This window comes from Cervus canadensis, chromosome 32 (genome assembly GCF_019320065.1).
Source record: "Cervus canadensis isolate Bull #8, Minnesota chromosome 32, ASM1932006v1, whole genome shotgun sequence".
In the NCBI taxonomy this organism is placed as follows: Eukaryota; Metazoa; Chordata; class Mammalia; order Artiodactyla; family Cervidae; genus Cervus; species Cervus canadensis.
Window position 1 is genome coordinate 38,481,814 of NC_057417.1, and position 14,038 is coordinate 38,495,851.

Consider the following 14,038-nt stretch of genomic DNA (forward strand, 5'->3'; position numbering starts at 1 on the left):
ACACTCTCATGCTCTGCGCACCCCTGCAGTGACTGCCGAGTGCTCTGAGCGCTGGTTTTGAGGCTACAAGTAGATTTTCCCGAGTAGGCGAATTCACCAACCACGCGGTTCCCCCGGGCACTCGTGACTGCCCGTGGCCCCGTACCCCGCTGGGCGCCTCCTCAGCACACAGCCCCGCTCAGGCCACACGCTCCGATCAGACACCCCCTTCCTGAGCCTGGGGTCAGGGCGCTGGGGTGCAGCTGGCTCCTACCTCCGCCCTGGCAGGCTGCCCTCCGTCTGGCTGTTCCCCCCGACCTGCTGCATCTTGGACCTCTCGATGTGCTCCACGTAGGTCTGGATCATCTGTGGGGACGACACGTCCGTGTGAGCGCTGCCCGCCTGCCCCGGCTGCTGCTCTCAGGGCTCCGACAGAGGAGGAGGCAGAGTGCAGGGACCAGGCGTCAGCCGCGTGGGGTCCACGGCCCGCCGGTTCGGCAGGGGCGCCCTGGGAAGACAGAAGGTGGCCAGGCCGGGCAGCACCCACCTCTGTGTGCCGCTGGTGCAGCGCATTGTACTCCTTCTTCATCTCCGACTCCCGCTCCTCCAGCCGGGAAACTGGAAGACACAAGCCACCCGCCTCTCCAGGTCACAGCCTGCTCCGGGCTGGCCTGCTGGGGGCGGAGGGCTGCAGACAAACCCACGTCCGGCGCCCACCCTGGGGACACGAGCAGGCAGGCCCTGAAACCCTCGATCCTGCTCCGAGAGGGCCAGCGGGGGAGACTTGCACAGGCCTCAGTCAGCAGGCAGCTCCCAGGTACGGGCGGAACCCACGGGCATGCTGAGCTGTGGCGAGTGTGGACAGGAAGTGAGCGGGTGGTTCGTGGACAGAGGCTGAATTCAGAAGTAAGCAGCCTCTGACACACGTTCAACAGAAGAAAGTCCAAAACTCAGGGTGGAACACACCGTGTCCCTCACTTGGACCCGGGGCTGGAGAGACGGGGTCACGACCACACCATCGCCAGGCTGCGGCACTGGGATGGCCCCCTGCATGCTCTGGGAGTGCCCGGACCGCCTAGAGGGCCACCCCAGGGCCACCGGGCCACAGACACCCTGCGCCCCTGGGCCTTCATTCCAGCCGCAGCCTAGCGGAACTCTGTGCAGAGCACGGGATGGGGCACCCTTTCCCTGGTCCTGACCCCTGGCGCTGACCAAATGGAAAACTCAGAGTGTGGTGTGGAACTTATATGTGTTTTCCTTCTAAGAAAAGATGTCCTGTGCGCTCAGTCGTGTCTGACTCTTTGCAACCCCATGGACTGTAGCCCGCCTGGCTCCTCTGTCCAGGGAACTCTACAGGCAAGAGTACTGGAGTGGGTGGCCATTTCCTTCTCTGAGAAAAGGTGAAAAGGTTTCATATGTGAAAGTATTTTAAGCAAAGGGAGCGTGAAGGATTCTGTGGAGTTACAGAAAGGGTGGATCTATGCCAAACTGAAACGGGCCCCTGCTTGTTCCTGCCCTGCAAAGACGTGTGTGTGTGTCTGTCTGTGTCTATGTGTTTGACTCTACATGTCTGTGTGTCTGTGTCTATGTGTCTGTCTGTATCTGTGTCTGTCCGTGTCTGTGTCTGTCTGTGTCTGTGTCTGCATGTCTGTCTGTGTGTCTGTGACTATGTGTCTGTATCTGTGTCTGTGTCTGTCTGTGTGTGTGTCTGTGCGTCTATGTGTCTGTGTGTGTGTCTGTCTGTGTCTGCATGTCTGTCTGTGTGTCTGTGACTATGTGTCTGTCTGTATCTGTGTCTGTGTGTGTCTATGTGTGTGTGTGTGTGTCTGCGTATGTGTCTGTGTCTATGTGTGTGTGTCTGCATGTGTGTGTGTATATGTCTGTGTGTGTGTCTGTGTCTGTGTGTGTGTCTGTGTCTATGTGTGTGTGTCTGCATGTGTGTGTGTGTGTCTGCATGTGTGTGTGTATGTCTGTGTATGTCTGTGTCTGTGTGTGTGTGTCTGTGTGTGTGTGTCTGTCTGCATGTGTGTGTGTATGTCTGTGTGTGTGTGCATGTATGTGTGTGTGTCTGTGTGTGTGTCTGTCTGTGTCTGTGTCTGTGTGTGTCTGTGTCTGTCTGTCTGCATGTCTGTCTGTGTGTCTGTGACTATGTGTCTGTCTGTATCTGTGTCTATGTGTGTCTATGTGTGTGTCTGTGCACCTATGTGTCTGTGTGTGTGTGTCTGCATGTGTGTGTGTATGTCTGTGTGTGTGTGCATTGCCGTGGCCACCGGTCACCTACACGCTCACCTACAGCACCTGTGGGATACTGGCTTCAGCAAATGGCCTTCATGTCTTGGTCTGGCATATGATAGACCCAATCACCAAATCTTTTTTTTTTTTTTTGATGTTAACTTTTCAGAGGAATGAAGGCACCTGTTATCCAAGGTAGTGAGGTAAGGCAGCAAACTAGGCCTCAGCCATCCAAACCTCTATCACAGAAACCTGAAATTACAGGGGTCCTTATAACTTTGACAGTATAGTTTTTTTTCCCTTAATATTTGCTTATTTGGCTGTGCTGGGTGTTAGGTGCGGCATGTGGGATCTAGCTCCCTAGTCAGGGATCAAAGCCGGACCTCCTGCACTGGGAGCTCAGAGTCTTAGCCCCGGGACCACCAGGGAAGTCCCTGACAGTATAGTTTAAACAATGACTTCTAAAGCTAAAATAATATTTTTCATTAAAAACAAAATGCTTTTCTCGCCTCTCCTTGCAACGGAGAGGGTTTTCCTGTAAGCATCCTCCTGGGCCAAACCTTCCCCAGGAACTGTCCCTACAAGCGCACAGAGGAATACCCGATCCCCAGGAGCACTCACGGGAGCCCCAAACCACCGCTGGGGAGCCTGTCCTGAAAGGCCACACAGAGATCACAGACCGCTGCATTTAGGGCCAGACTGCAGCATTAAGCAAACGTGCTCTGTCATCAGAGGGACCTTATTTACATACTTTATTGCCACAGAGGAGTTGAGGCCATTGACAGACACACAGCCGTGTAAAGAGAGAAAACAAATAACTGAGGGACTCACAATGAAGATGAAGTGCGGCTATCATCGCTCAGCCTCCCTCCCAGCCGGGGCAGGGCTGAGGACAACCAGTGCGTTCAAGCACCATTTCCTCCCTCTGGCTCCGACTTACTCTGATCGGCATAGTTTTTGGCCTTCAGTTCCAGCTGGCGGGCCTGGAACTCATAGTGTTCCACCTGGATTTGCAGCTCTTTCTTCTCTTGTTCCAAGGCATCTTCAAATTCGATAAATTTCTATACGTGCAAGGAAGAGAAATAGCAGGGGTCGTAAACGTGGGCGGGTCAGATGACATCGGCCCCTCAGAAGGGGAAGGGCTTGGACTCGAAATGTGGGCCCCCCACCCCAGAGTCCCTTTCCTTCCGTCCACCGCCCTCAGCGGCCCTGGGGGAGGGGAGGGCCAGACAGCTCCCCAAGAGTGGACACCACGGCCTTCTGACCAGCTGCCTGGGAAGTCACTCGGGGCCCTGAAGCCGGAAGAGCCCACACGCTCATACGCTCACTTTGACCTTGAAATTCTTAATAGTTTTTATTTTTGATTTTTTAAAAACAATTAAAAACAAAAACCAAAAATTTTTTATTTGGCTGCACTGAGTCTTATTTGTGGCATGCAAGATCTTTAATTGCAGCATGTGAGATCTAGTTCCCTAACCAGGGATCGAACAGGGGCCCCCTGCATTGGGAGCACGGAGTCTTAGCCCTTGGACCATCAGGGAAGCCCCTCTTAATAGTTTTTAAACAAGAGGCCTGTACTTCCAGTTTGACACTGAGCCCCACAAATGATGTAGCTGGTCCTTGTGCAAAAGACTGAACTGATTCCTTTCAATCCAGAGCATCTAAAAGAGGCCAGGTGTACTGCCCTCCTAACATGTATCTCGGTCACTGCTCAGCTCAGGATGCCATCATTTGTGGAATAATTAGCAGCCCTCAGCGCTGCTGATTCTTTTAAAAACGGGGAGAGGGGCTGTTGGTCTGGATTTGGAACCTGCACCTTACGTGGTAATTTTCTGAGCAAGATTATCCCCGGATCAAGTGAGAAGAAAGCACTTCACAAAGGAAAAGAAAATCCTAAATGTTCTTAGGAGGAGACTGAGCTTAACTCTGACAGCCCGGGGTGAAGGCAGGCTCTGGTCCCGGGGGATGGACCAGGTGGGGCCCCCCAGGACACATAGCCCGGCCACAGCCCTGATGGGAGCTGTTAAAACCTCAATTTTACTACATGGAAAATGGAAATATTAGTAACAAATTTCATTTGTAGGAAGCACACACGTCAGCTGGGTTCTGAGGACGTCAAGAGGCTTCAGGGGATGGGAATGTGAAGCAGCTTGTGGGTTCCAGGTTTCAGGTGTCTGGGGGAGTTGATGAATTCACGGTGGCCACAGCCGTATTTCCCGTAACACGTGCACTCAGCCCCTCAGCCCCACTCGGGGCCCCAGAGACGCTTCTCCCCACAGCAGCTTTGCAGAGGTCTTGTGCTGAAAAGCACTGGGGCTCCTGCCCGAAGGATGCCTCACCCAGAGCAGTGACAAAGAGGGCAGGACCGGGGAAGGCAGTGAGAAGGAAAATCTGCACTGGTGACATCACATGCAACTTAAGTGAAGTAAATGATGAAGAATATACCCGCTGCCATGAAAACGCACACAAATGGTGCAGCTGCATGAAAAACTACAATAAGCGGTTTTGAATGACTGTGGTCATGACCAGCATATGAAGAACAGACATGCCATTAACTGACTGGTAAATAAGTTTTTTAAATTGGGTAATTTTAATTCTTATTACTAAAAAGTGATATAAACATATACTTTTATAGAAAAATCATATGAGAGTGTTAAATGAACTTTTTAAAAAAAACACATAGTTCTGCTGTGCTATCAATGATTAAACAACAAAACCAAATTCTAGCATCCAGACAGCATCAGATAAAACAGGGAGACATTCTTCCAGACTCCCGTGTGCGTGTCTGTGTTGGACGGGCCGTCATTTTGTACACGGTATCTGGACCTGGCTCACTCCCTCGTTTATGCTGGCATGTCGTTCCACACTAAGAGCGGTCATCTGCCATTCCCACTTCTGACAGCTGTATGTATGTTCCCCTGAGGGTGAGTGTGTGCAGGGCAGAGTCTACACAACTAGCGTTGCCTCTTGCTGGACTTTCAGGTTGCTTTGCTGATGGTTTAGTCGCTTAGTCGTGTCTGACTATTGCCACCCCGTGGATTGTAGCCCACCCTCTGTCCACAGCTCATCATGTCCTCTGTCCAACTTTCTGCTACAGGCCCTTACTTACAATTTGTAAGGACCTATTAGATCCATTCAACAATTTGTCTTCTATGCTGCAAGTATTTTTCCCAGGATGTACTTTGTGTGCAGTATAGAAGTTCACTTACTTCTGCACCATTTACTTAATAATTTACCCTTTCTTTAAGGCTTTGAGGGGTACTTTGTCATCTGCTAGATTCTAAGACTATTTCAGTCTATGTCTGATCCAGTAACCAAAGGTTTCCTTAAACTTGCAGTGTTATAGCATCTTTTAATGGATAATATACAGTCCACTTCTTCAGTCTTCCTTATCACTACTTTCTTGGTTATTCCCACTTGTGGGAATAATCCTTCTTGATTAAATGGAGAGTCATCCTCAATCACTTATTTATTTATTTATATACTTATTAATTTGGCTGTGCTGCATCTCATTTGGGTATTCGAGGCATCTTCGATCTTAGTTGCCGCATATGGGATCTAATTCCCCAACGAGGGATGGAACCTGGGACCCTGTACTGGGAGCACAGAGTTTTAGCCACTGGACCATAAGGGAAGTCCTTGCATTTACTGTGTTTATTTTTTGATTCGGACACAAATGAAGCGACTTAGCACGCATTTTTTGAATCAGCATTTTACCTGCCAGAAAGCATCAGTTCTTTGGTCCTCAGGAAGGGGTCCTTGCTTTTCACGACAAAATGCTCAGGGCTGGACTTGGGAGGAAGGGAAATCTCACCCTGAGCCAGTGAAGAGCGGTGGGATGGGGCAGCAGGAAGGGGGGAGGCGGGAAGAGGGAAATTCTCCCTCCCTGTAAACAGCGCCGGTCCTGCGTCCAAATTGGAACACCAAGGTTTTACACAAAGAAGAGCACTCTGTGTGCCAATCATTTCCCTACAATTCCACCTGTATCGCATCTTGTTACCTGCATTTCATAGTTGACAGTCAGCTAAAAAGATTTTGAAGCAAAAGACGATTTAAGAGAAACCAGATTGTTAAGAGGGTCAGTGAGATGTTTCTAGATCTGTCCTGATAGGTGATCACTAAAACCCAACACAGAGGGGCTTCCCAGGTGGTGCTGGTGGTGGTTTAGTCGCCGAGTCGTGTCTGACTCTCGCAACCCCATGAACTGTAGTCTGCCAGGCTCCTCAGTCCACGGGTGGAACTGGTAGTAAAGGATTGACCTGCCAACCGGGCCACACAAGAGACACAGGTTTGATTCCTGGGTCAGGAAGATCCTCCGGAGGAGGAAGTGGCCACCTGCTCTAGTATTATTGCCTGAAAAGTTGATGAGTGAGTGAAAGCTGCTCAGTTGTGTCTGACTCTGCGACCCAGGCCAGAATACTGGAGTGGGTAGCCGTTCCCTTCTCCAGGGGATCTTCCCAACCCAGGGGTTGAACCCAGGTCTCCCCCATTGCGGGCGGATTCTTTACCAGCTGAGCCACCAGGGAAGCCCAAGAATACTGGAGTGGGTGGCCTACCCCTTCTCCAGGGGCTCTCCCTGACCCAGGAATAGAACCTGAGCCTCCTGCATTGTTTACCAGCTACCAGGGAAGCTCAGTAAGTGTTTGATTGAATAGTTCTTGATTTAAAACAAAATATTTGAGAGAAAAAAATCCAATGCAGATTGACAGCCCCCAGAGGCCTGGTCACGCCATAAATCAGCTCATCCGCTTCTCGATCACCATCGGGTGGCAGCATCTCCCCAGATGAATGAGAAGCCCCGAGAAACCCCCGGGGGACCTCTACCGACTAGAGGGCCAGCCCTCGGCCTCTCTGCTGGGCTGGGCCAGCACCGGGACGCTGAAGGCCCTTGGCGGGTCGACAACCACCACACTTGGCATTGTGGAGGAGCCATTCCTTGCCCACTGCCTTGGAGGTCAGCCTGGAACCAGACAGAGCTGACTAGGGGCACCTCGGGGGCTCTGCGTCCACGAAAGCATCACACACACAACATGCTGCTCTAAGCTTGAAAGATGTCCTCTTTCTTCTTCTGAAAAAACTCTTACATTATTACAGTAATTTTAGTTAATGAAGAGGCAAGCTATCTCTTTAACTGAAACGGAAGATTCAACATCACCTTCGTCAAATATTATGAGGGATAAATAATGTGAAGGACTAGTGCCTGGCCAAGACTAAACAGGTACTGAGTCTTTACTTTGTATGAGGAACCGCTCGGGATGAGACTTGGGATGAAGTAAGAATCCCCTGGACAAATGGGGTGCAGCTGGTGGGATAAAGTAGGGGCTTTGAGGCTGATGGTGAAGTGAGTGTGGACAAGTGGTTGAAAATCACAGTTCTCTAGAATGAGCGGAGGCAGCTAGGGGAGGCGGGGAGAGGGGTCAGGAAGGAACTCTACTAACGGGGTCAAAGTCACAAAAAGTGCAATAGGTGTTCTCAAGGAAGCAGAACATACTTTTATTTATAGATCGTTTTATTTATTTTACTGATTTTTAAAACATTGATTTTTATTTATCTGGCTGCGCTGGGTGTGGCACACGGGCTCTTCGATCTTCATCTCTGTATGCAGGATCTTTAGTTGTGGCATCTGGTTCCCTGACGGGGGATCAAGCCTGGGCCCCTGCATCGGGAGCGGGGAGTCTTAGCCAGTGGACCACCAGGGAAGTCTCTTGGTGCAGCTATTCAATCTTTGCTTTGTGTGAGCAACCCTCAGGGCTAGACTTGGGATGAAGTAAGACAAATGAGAAGCAATTGGTGGAATGAAGCAGGGGCTTCGAGGCTGGGGGTGAAGTGAGTGAGGAAAGGAGATAGCAGCTGGGGGAGACGGGGCAAGGGGTCAGGAGGGAACTCTGTTAACTGGGTTAAAGTCACAAAGATTCAATAGATGTTTTCAAGGAAGCAGAACATATTTGTATTTACAGATCATTTATTTTAAAAAAATATTTATTTATTTGGCAGAACTGGGTCTCAGTTGCAGCACACAGGATCTTTAGTTGCAGCATTCGGAGGCTAGTTCCCTAAGCAGGAATCGAACCCAGGCCCCCTGCATTGAGAGCTCGGAGTCTTAGCCACTGGACCATCTGGGAAGTCCTAGATCATTTGCTTAAGATTTAAGAGAGTCAAGAATTTTCAGGGGTGGGGCACAGGGTAAGTTAGTTCTATAAACAAGTCTTCCGTAAGAAAGCTAAACATTTTTCCATTTATTGAATATGGCCATTTCAATTTATCCAATATGAATGGGAATGAGAGGAATAAAAGTCTTAATTGACAGCATTTGGGTTGAGTGGGTCGGCCTGGTGCTGGATGGTGAAAGAGAATGAATCTCTCGTCTGAGACATGGTTCACACATGGCATGTCCTCGGGACACCCCCAGAAGGCTTGGCCAGAGCCAAGTGAAAAAGACACACACCAATGACATGTGTCAATTACACGCAGCACAGATCTGAGTTTGTTTGGAAATGTCATCTGTCCAACCAAGACTATTCCAAGTGTCACTTAGCACCTAGTAACACACAGAGGTTCAAAAACATCTCATAAGAAATCTTTTGGCCCCAAAGAGCAACGACGAACAACAGACAGTTGAGGAAAAGGCATCAGGGTGATTTAACCTGGAATGCTGAGCTGGGAAACCCCTGATTCCCACGTCTAAATACCAATTTACCACTCAATTCCCTTTGCAGCTTTTGTTTCTAAGATATACTTTCCCCTCCCTCCCACTAAAAAAAAAAATGGCTCTGTTTTAAAATTAAATTAAGCTTTAGTTTTTGGAATTTGCTTTTTGGTGAATTTCAAGGTACATACTGAAGTAATCTGAGGGTGTGGGCTCTTGTAAAATCCAGGAATCAAGGAAGCTTTTCTCAGTGTCCCATGGGTCGAGAGCATTTTTCCCAGTCTATACATAAAATCCAACTTAAGGAGTAAACTGACTGCTCATGTCAAATACAAAATTAAGACAACAGAAGCCAGCACCCCCAATTTCAGAACACGAGAGACATTACTAGGCAATCACTCCTTGTAGCACGGTCATTAGAATTCTGGTAACATTCACAACAGAGGGTTATTTTACTTAAAGGCAAAGTAAATTAAGACATTAACTCCAATCCTTCCCTCTTATATATGTCCTTTAGGCCAGGGTCACACACAGGAGATAATCCAATTCTGACTGAATTGAAATATACTCAACAGGAATCAAAGATTTTGTTCTTTTGCATGTAATTCCTTCCTGAGGGTGAGGTGCAGAGTGCACTTCCAAAAGATAAAGCCTCTTCTGGGGTGTCTGATCTCAGGCAGGCAGAGCAGTGCAGGCTCTGTGCCGGGGGAGACCCCTCTCCAGACAACGGCGAGTGCCCACTGCTGTCAGCGACTTCTGTCACAATCTAGTATTTACCGGATGCTCACTGACGTGATGAACTTGTGAGACCTCACACCTCAGAGGTTTTTCCCAGGCTTTCTTCCCATATCCCTCCACTGCTACCATTTGCGTCTAAAATGCAGTGTGGGCGGGTGGGAGAGAGGGAGGGAGGGCACGTCTGCATTCAAGCTTCAGATACACGTCTGCAATCAGGCTGGGCTTCCCAGGTGGCGCCGGTGGTAAAGAACCTGCCTGCTAATACGGGAGACATAAGAGACGCAGATTCGATCCCTGGGTCGGAAGCTCCCCTGGCAGAGGGCGTGGCAACCCACTCCAGTATTCTTGCCAGGATAATCCCATGGGCAGAGGAGTTATGGACAGAGGAGTTTGGTGGGCTATAGCCCATAGGGTTGCACAGAGTTGGACATGACTGAGGTGACTTAACACGCATGCACCCTGCTATCAGGCCAGTGGAAAGGAACCCAAGCACTAGGTTGGATTCCTTTCAGAAAAAGCAAAGATTCTTCATTGAGGCTAAAGGGACCACTGGGTCAGCATCTGCCTGAGAGGAATCCCAACAAATGGCATTGGTTTAATTCACACAGATTTTCAAGAGCTGGTAAGACAGACAGGAAAGATGTGTGTGTGTGTGTGAAATCTACAACACTTTAACACATTATATACTTATTTAAGTATTTTATGTTAAATACTAATACATACTTTACATGTTGAAATCCATATTCCATTTCTTTACTATATATGACATGGTTGGTACCAGAAGAAGGAAATGAAAAGGAAGATAAGATGAAAACTAAGTGTCTGGGCCTGGGAGAAACTTCCCGGGGAGAAGTTCCTCTCCAGTATGTTGTGCTCTCTGAAGCGTTCTGAGCAGTTTACACAAACTGCAACTTCCTAACCTGCTCGGCTTTTACCTCCCTCTCACTCAGCCCAACGGGACAGACCGAAGGACGCGGTCTTGTGTCCGGAAGTGCTCACTACAAGCCCGAGGTCTCACGCTGGGAGACCCGCCCGGATCTGGGTCCAATTTGCTGGGGGAGGGGGCTGTAAGGGGCTGCACGGGGTCAAGGGGGAGGAGCCCCAGCTGCAGCTGAGCGGAAGGAGGGCCTCCAGGGCGCTGGAGCAGAGGCAGGGCTGGGGGCCCACTGCTGCTGAAGATCAAAATCCAAGCGCCCTGACCCTGTCTCACAAGCTGCCGCTGGAGCCGTGCTCTGCCAAACCTGGTGCTCCCAAAGCTCTCGACCATGAGGGGCTCAGCAAAGGTCACTGACTTATGACTGCACGGCTCTGGGTGTTGGCGAATGTTTCCTTCCATGGGGGGTGAGCCTTCCCTGCCCTGGTGAAAGGGACACCCTCCTGGGACACCCTGCCAGCTACTAGCGCATTCTAACCGCTCAGTTCTCCTGCCCGTCTTCCAGAGGGGACTGATCGACACCCCACAGCGGGCTGTACTTGGCAAGGACGGGACAAATGAAAGAAGGACCACAACCCGGGTGAACCTCACGTTGTTACGCCCGTGAGAGAAGTCTGTCCAGACAAGAACACATACTGCAGGATTCCGTTTGAACAAAGTTCTAGAAAGTGCACATGAATCTACAGTGACAGAGAGCAGGCCGTGGTCACCTGGGGAGCGGGGAGAGACCATGGGGGCAGGGGCGCAGGAAACTTTGGGGACGGTGGAGGTCAGCGTCATCTTGACTGTGAGGATGGTTTCTCGGGTGTAGACATGTCAAAAGTCCCCAAACCGCACACTAAACATTACAGTTTAGTGCTCTGACCTCACAAAGAACAGAACAGAAGGCGGGGCTCCAAGGTCTAACCGTGAGCTGTGTGCACAGGCTGCTTTCGAGGTGCTGGGGATTCCCTCCAGACCTCTCTTCAGCCTCTTGAGAATTTCATCACCTCTCTGCTGTTTCCTAAATAGCTAGAATACCCTTTTTTTTTCTTTTTTTTCCTCATTAATATTTTCTTCTGTTCTCCTGTTTCAAAACCCGCTACACTTTGGGGTCTCCTCTCTTTGTAGAACATGTTCACTGAAGGAAAAACACTCCCCCTTTTAAGTCCCCTCCTTTCTTACCAGAGGCTATGAAACAAGTCACAGAATTTTTCCTGCCTGCCCTTACAGCTGAGCCACACCATCCACGGCTGCGCTGCCCAGTTCCCCGGTTCAGCCACGTGTGGCTATTGAAACTTAAAATTACATAAAAATAATAAAAACTCATCCTCAGGCACCTGAGCCACACGTGAAAAGTGTGTGGTCCTGTGTGGACACACACAGCAGAAATTTTCGTCCTCACACAGAGCTGTGTCACAGACGGATGGACGGATGGCTGAAAACCACAGACAGTGGCCTTGCCCTCCAGGAACCAGACGGCTCAGCACGGGGCAGGAGCAGAGGAGAGCCGCGTTCCTGCCTCGGGCGCACACGCAGGGGCAGCTGGCATCTCTGTGGGACCCGACCTTCGGGCAGGAAGGACCAGAAGGGCACTGCCCCTGGTTGAGCAGGAAGCAGAGACTCTCTGCCCTGCGGGGCCTGCTTGTTTCCATGTTTAGGGAGAGTCTGGTGTGACTGTAGAGCTCTACTGGACCAATATTTAGAGGCGACCATGCAAGGCAACTCCAGGCACCAAATCTTAATGGCTTCCTCTAGTAAAAGCTAAGAACTGAAAAATAACTGCTTTAACACGACAACATGGCAGAAGAAGAAACTGCTCACCTGTCCAAGCAGTGGTGAGTATACTGTCTGTAATGTGGCACGCAGAAAGAAAACCTCCTGATTCAGTATATAAATTCACTTATGAAAAAATGCCAAGTGAGCCTCACTGTAGAGTCGGATGATGGCTTCTGCCCCCTCCAGCTTCATGCTGTACAAATAACTCTCAGTGAAAAGCCTTGCTTTTGTACAAGGTGATTCGACACACAGTTTTGGATAGAAATAAACTTCCTAGCTTATAAATGCTGAGCAAACACCCACTGCCCCATCTCACCGCACTGGAGTCCCTGATGAGGAGGAGGGGGTGTGTCAGTAGTAGTTTCTTTAGGGCCAAGAAGATTTTCAGGCAGAGGAAGGCTAATAAAACCACACCTTGTCTCTCGGACACTTTGCCCTTCTGTAAGCCAGCACTTGAGCACTGCGCTGCCCAGGATCAGAGACAACACGGCCTCGGCCCGAGCCTCCCTGCGGCCACCGTGGGCAGCGCTGCCTGGGCCGCCCACTTGCTCCCGGCCGTCCTGATCAGATGCCTGTTTCCAACCTTCTTTCCCATTGAGAAAGAACTCAGTGGGTTTTAAACACGTTGTATGGGACGCAGATTCAGCATTTTTAAGATCTCTGTAGAGGTTTCAGAAGCCAGCAGCATCCATTTGGCCCTGCAAGTCTGAGCGGGACTCGCTGGCCCTGATGACAAGGACAAAACCCTCACAGTCAGAGACCGTGGCGCCCCACGCTGGCCAGCCGAGGCCACCCCGTTAAGGTGCTCTTCCCTGACTCGGCTAGATCGGCCTTGCCGCAATTCTCCAGGCAAACAACAGCCCATCATGGGACTTGGCACCTGAGATGAAAGCAATGTGCCACCTCTGGCAACCCACTGGCTTTACAGGGGGTGCCGTGTGGCCAGGGCAGCCAGAAAGGGGGAGATGGATTGCAGGGTGTGTGGCTCCCAGAGGCGAGGCTGGCACTCCAGAGCCTGCAGAATCTGGGCTGGGGCCCCTCCCAGGCCCCACCATCTCTAGCTACCGTCACTCCCGTGGATGAGCCACCTGGGGGCCAGAACATACTCGCCATCTCTCACTGCGGCTTTTATGGTCAAGAAGTGTGGGGCAGGGGCGTCTGCCCTGCTTCAGGCTCCCTCTAACTCTGCAGATTCCGTGTGCTCGGAAGGCTGCAGCGGCTCAGGTTACCCGGCTCTGACTAAGCCTTCCTGAGCAGGGTGACCCCAGAGCAGGAGCCACTCTGCATCACACACGCGCCTGCAGCCGGGGCTGGGCCGGCTCCCGGGTCTCAGGCCCTCATCTCTGCTCTCAGGCCCTGTCTGCAAAAAGAAGCCAGGCCACCATGTATACTGGTCTTTTCTGTCTGCTGGATTTAGTAAATGAGCTCAAGTGCAAAAATGGTTACAGCGTTTGGCCCCCGCCCCCTTTTTAAAGATTTTTTGACCTGGATGGTTTTTTAGTCTTTTGAATTTGTTACAATATTGTCTGCTCTATGTCTGTTTCTTAGCAGCTAGGCATGTGGGATCTTAGCCTCCCAACCAGGGATCAAACCGGCGCCCCCTGCACTGGAAGGCCAAGTCCCAACCACTGGACCACCAGGGAAGTCCCTGGCCCTTTTCTTGGTTGTAATCTCACATGAAGTCTCTCCAAGGGCACATCCTAAGTGTCAGATCACAGCCTGCGTGCCCACCAGCCAAACGCTCCTGCGCT

At 50.6% G+C, this 14,038-nt stretch overlaps 1 protein-coding gene across 12 annotated transcripts in view; it reads right to left on the bottom strand.

Annotated features, from left to right (window-relative positions):
* Positions 1–14,038, bottom strand: part of MAPK8IP3 (mitogen-activated protein kinase 8 interacting protein 3) — a 41,738-nt gene that overhangs the window by 25,186 nt on the left and 2,514 nt on the right. For all 12 annotated transcript variants that reach the window (XM_043455240.1, XM_043455239.1, XM_043455246.1 and 9 more), the window contains exons 2-4: positions 3,152–3,272; positions 527–597; positions 254–345 (exon numbers count right to left, since the gene is read on the bottom strand). In XM_043455240.1, coding sequence (XP_043311175.1) covers positions 254–345; positions 527–597; positions 3,152–3,272 — 284 coding nt within the window. The remainder of the gene's footprint in view (positions 1–253; positions 346–526; positions 598–3,151; positions 3,273–14,038) is intronic.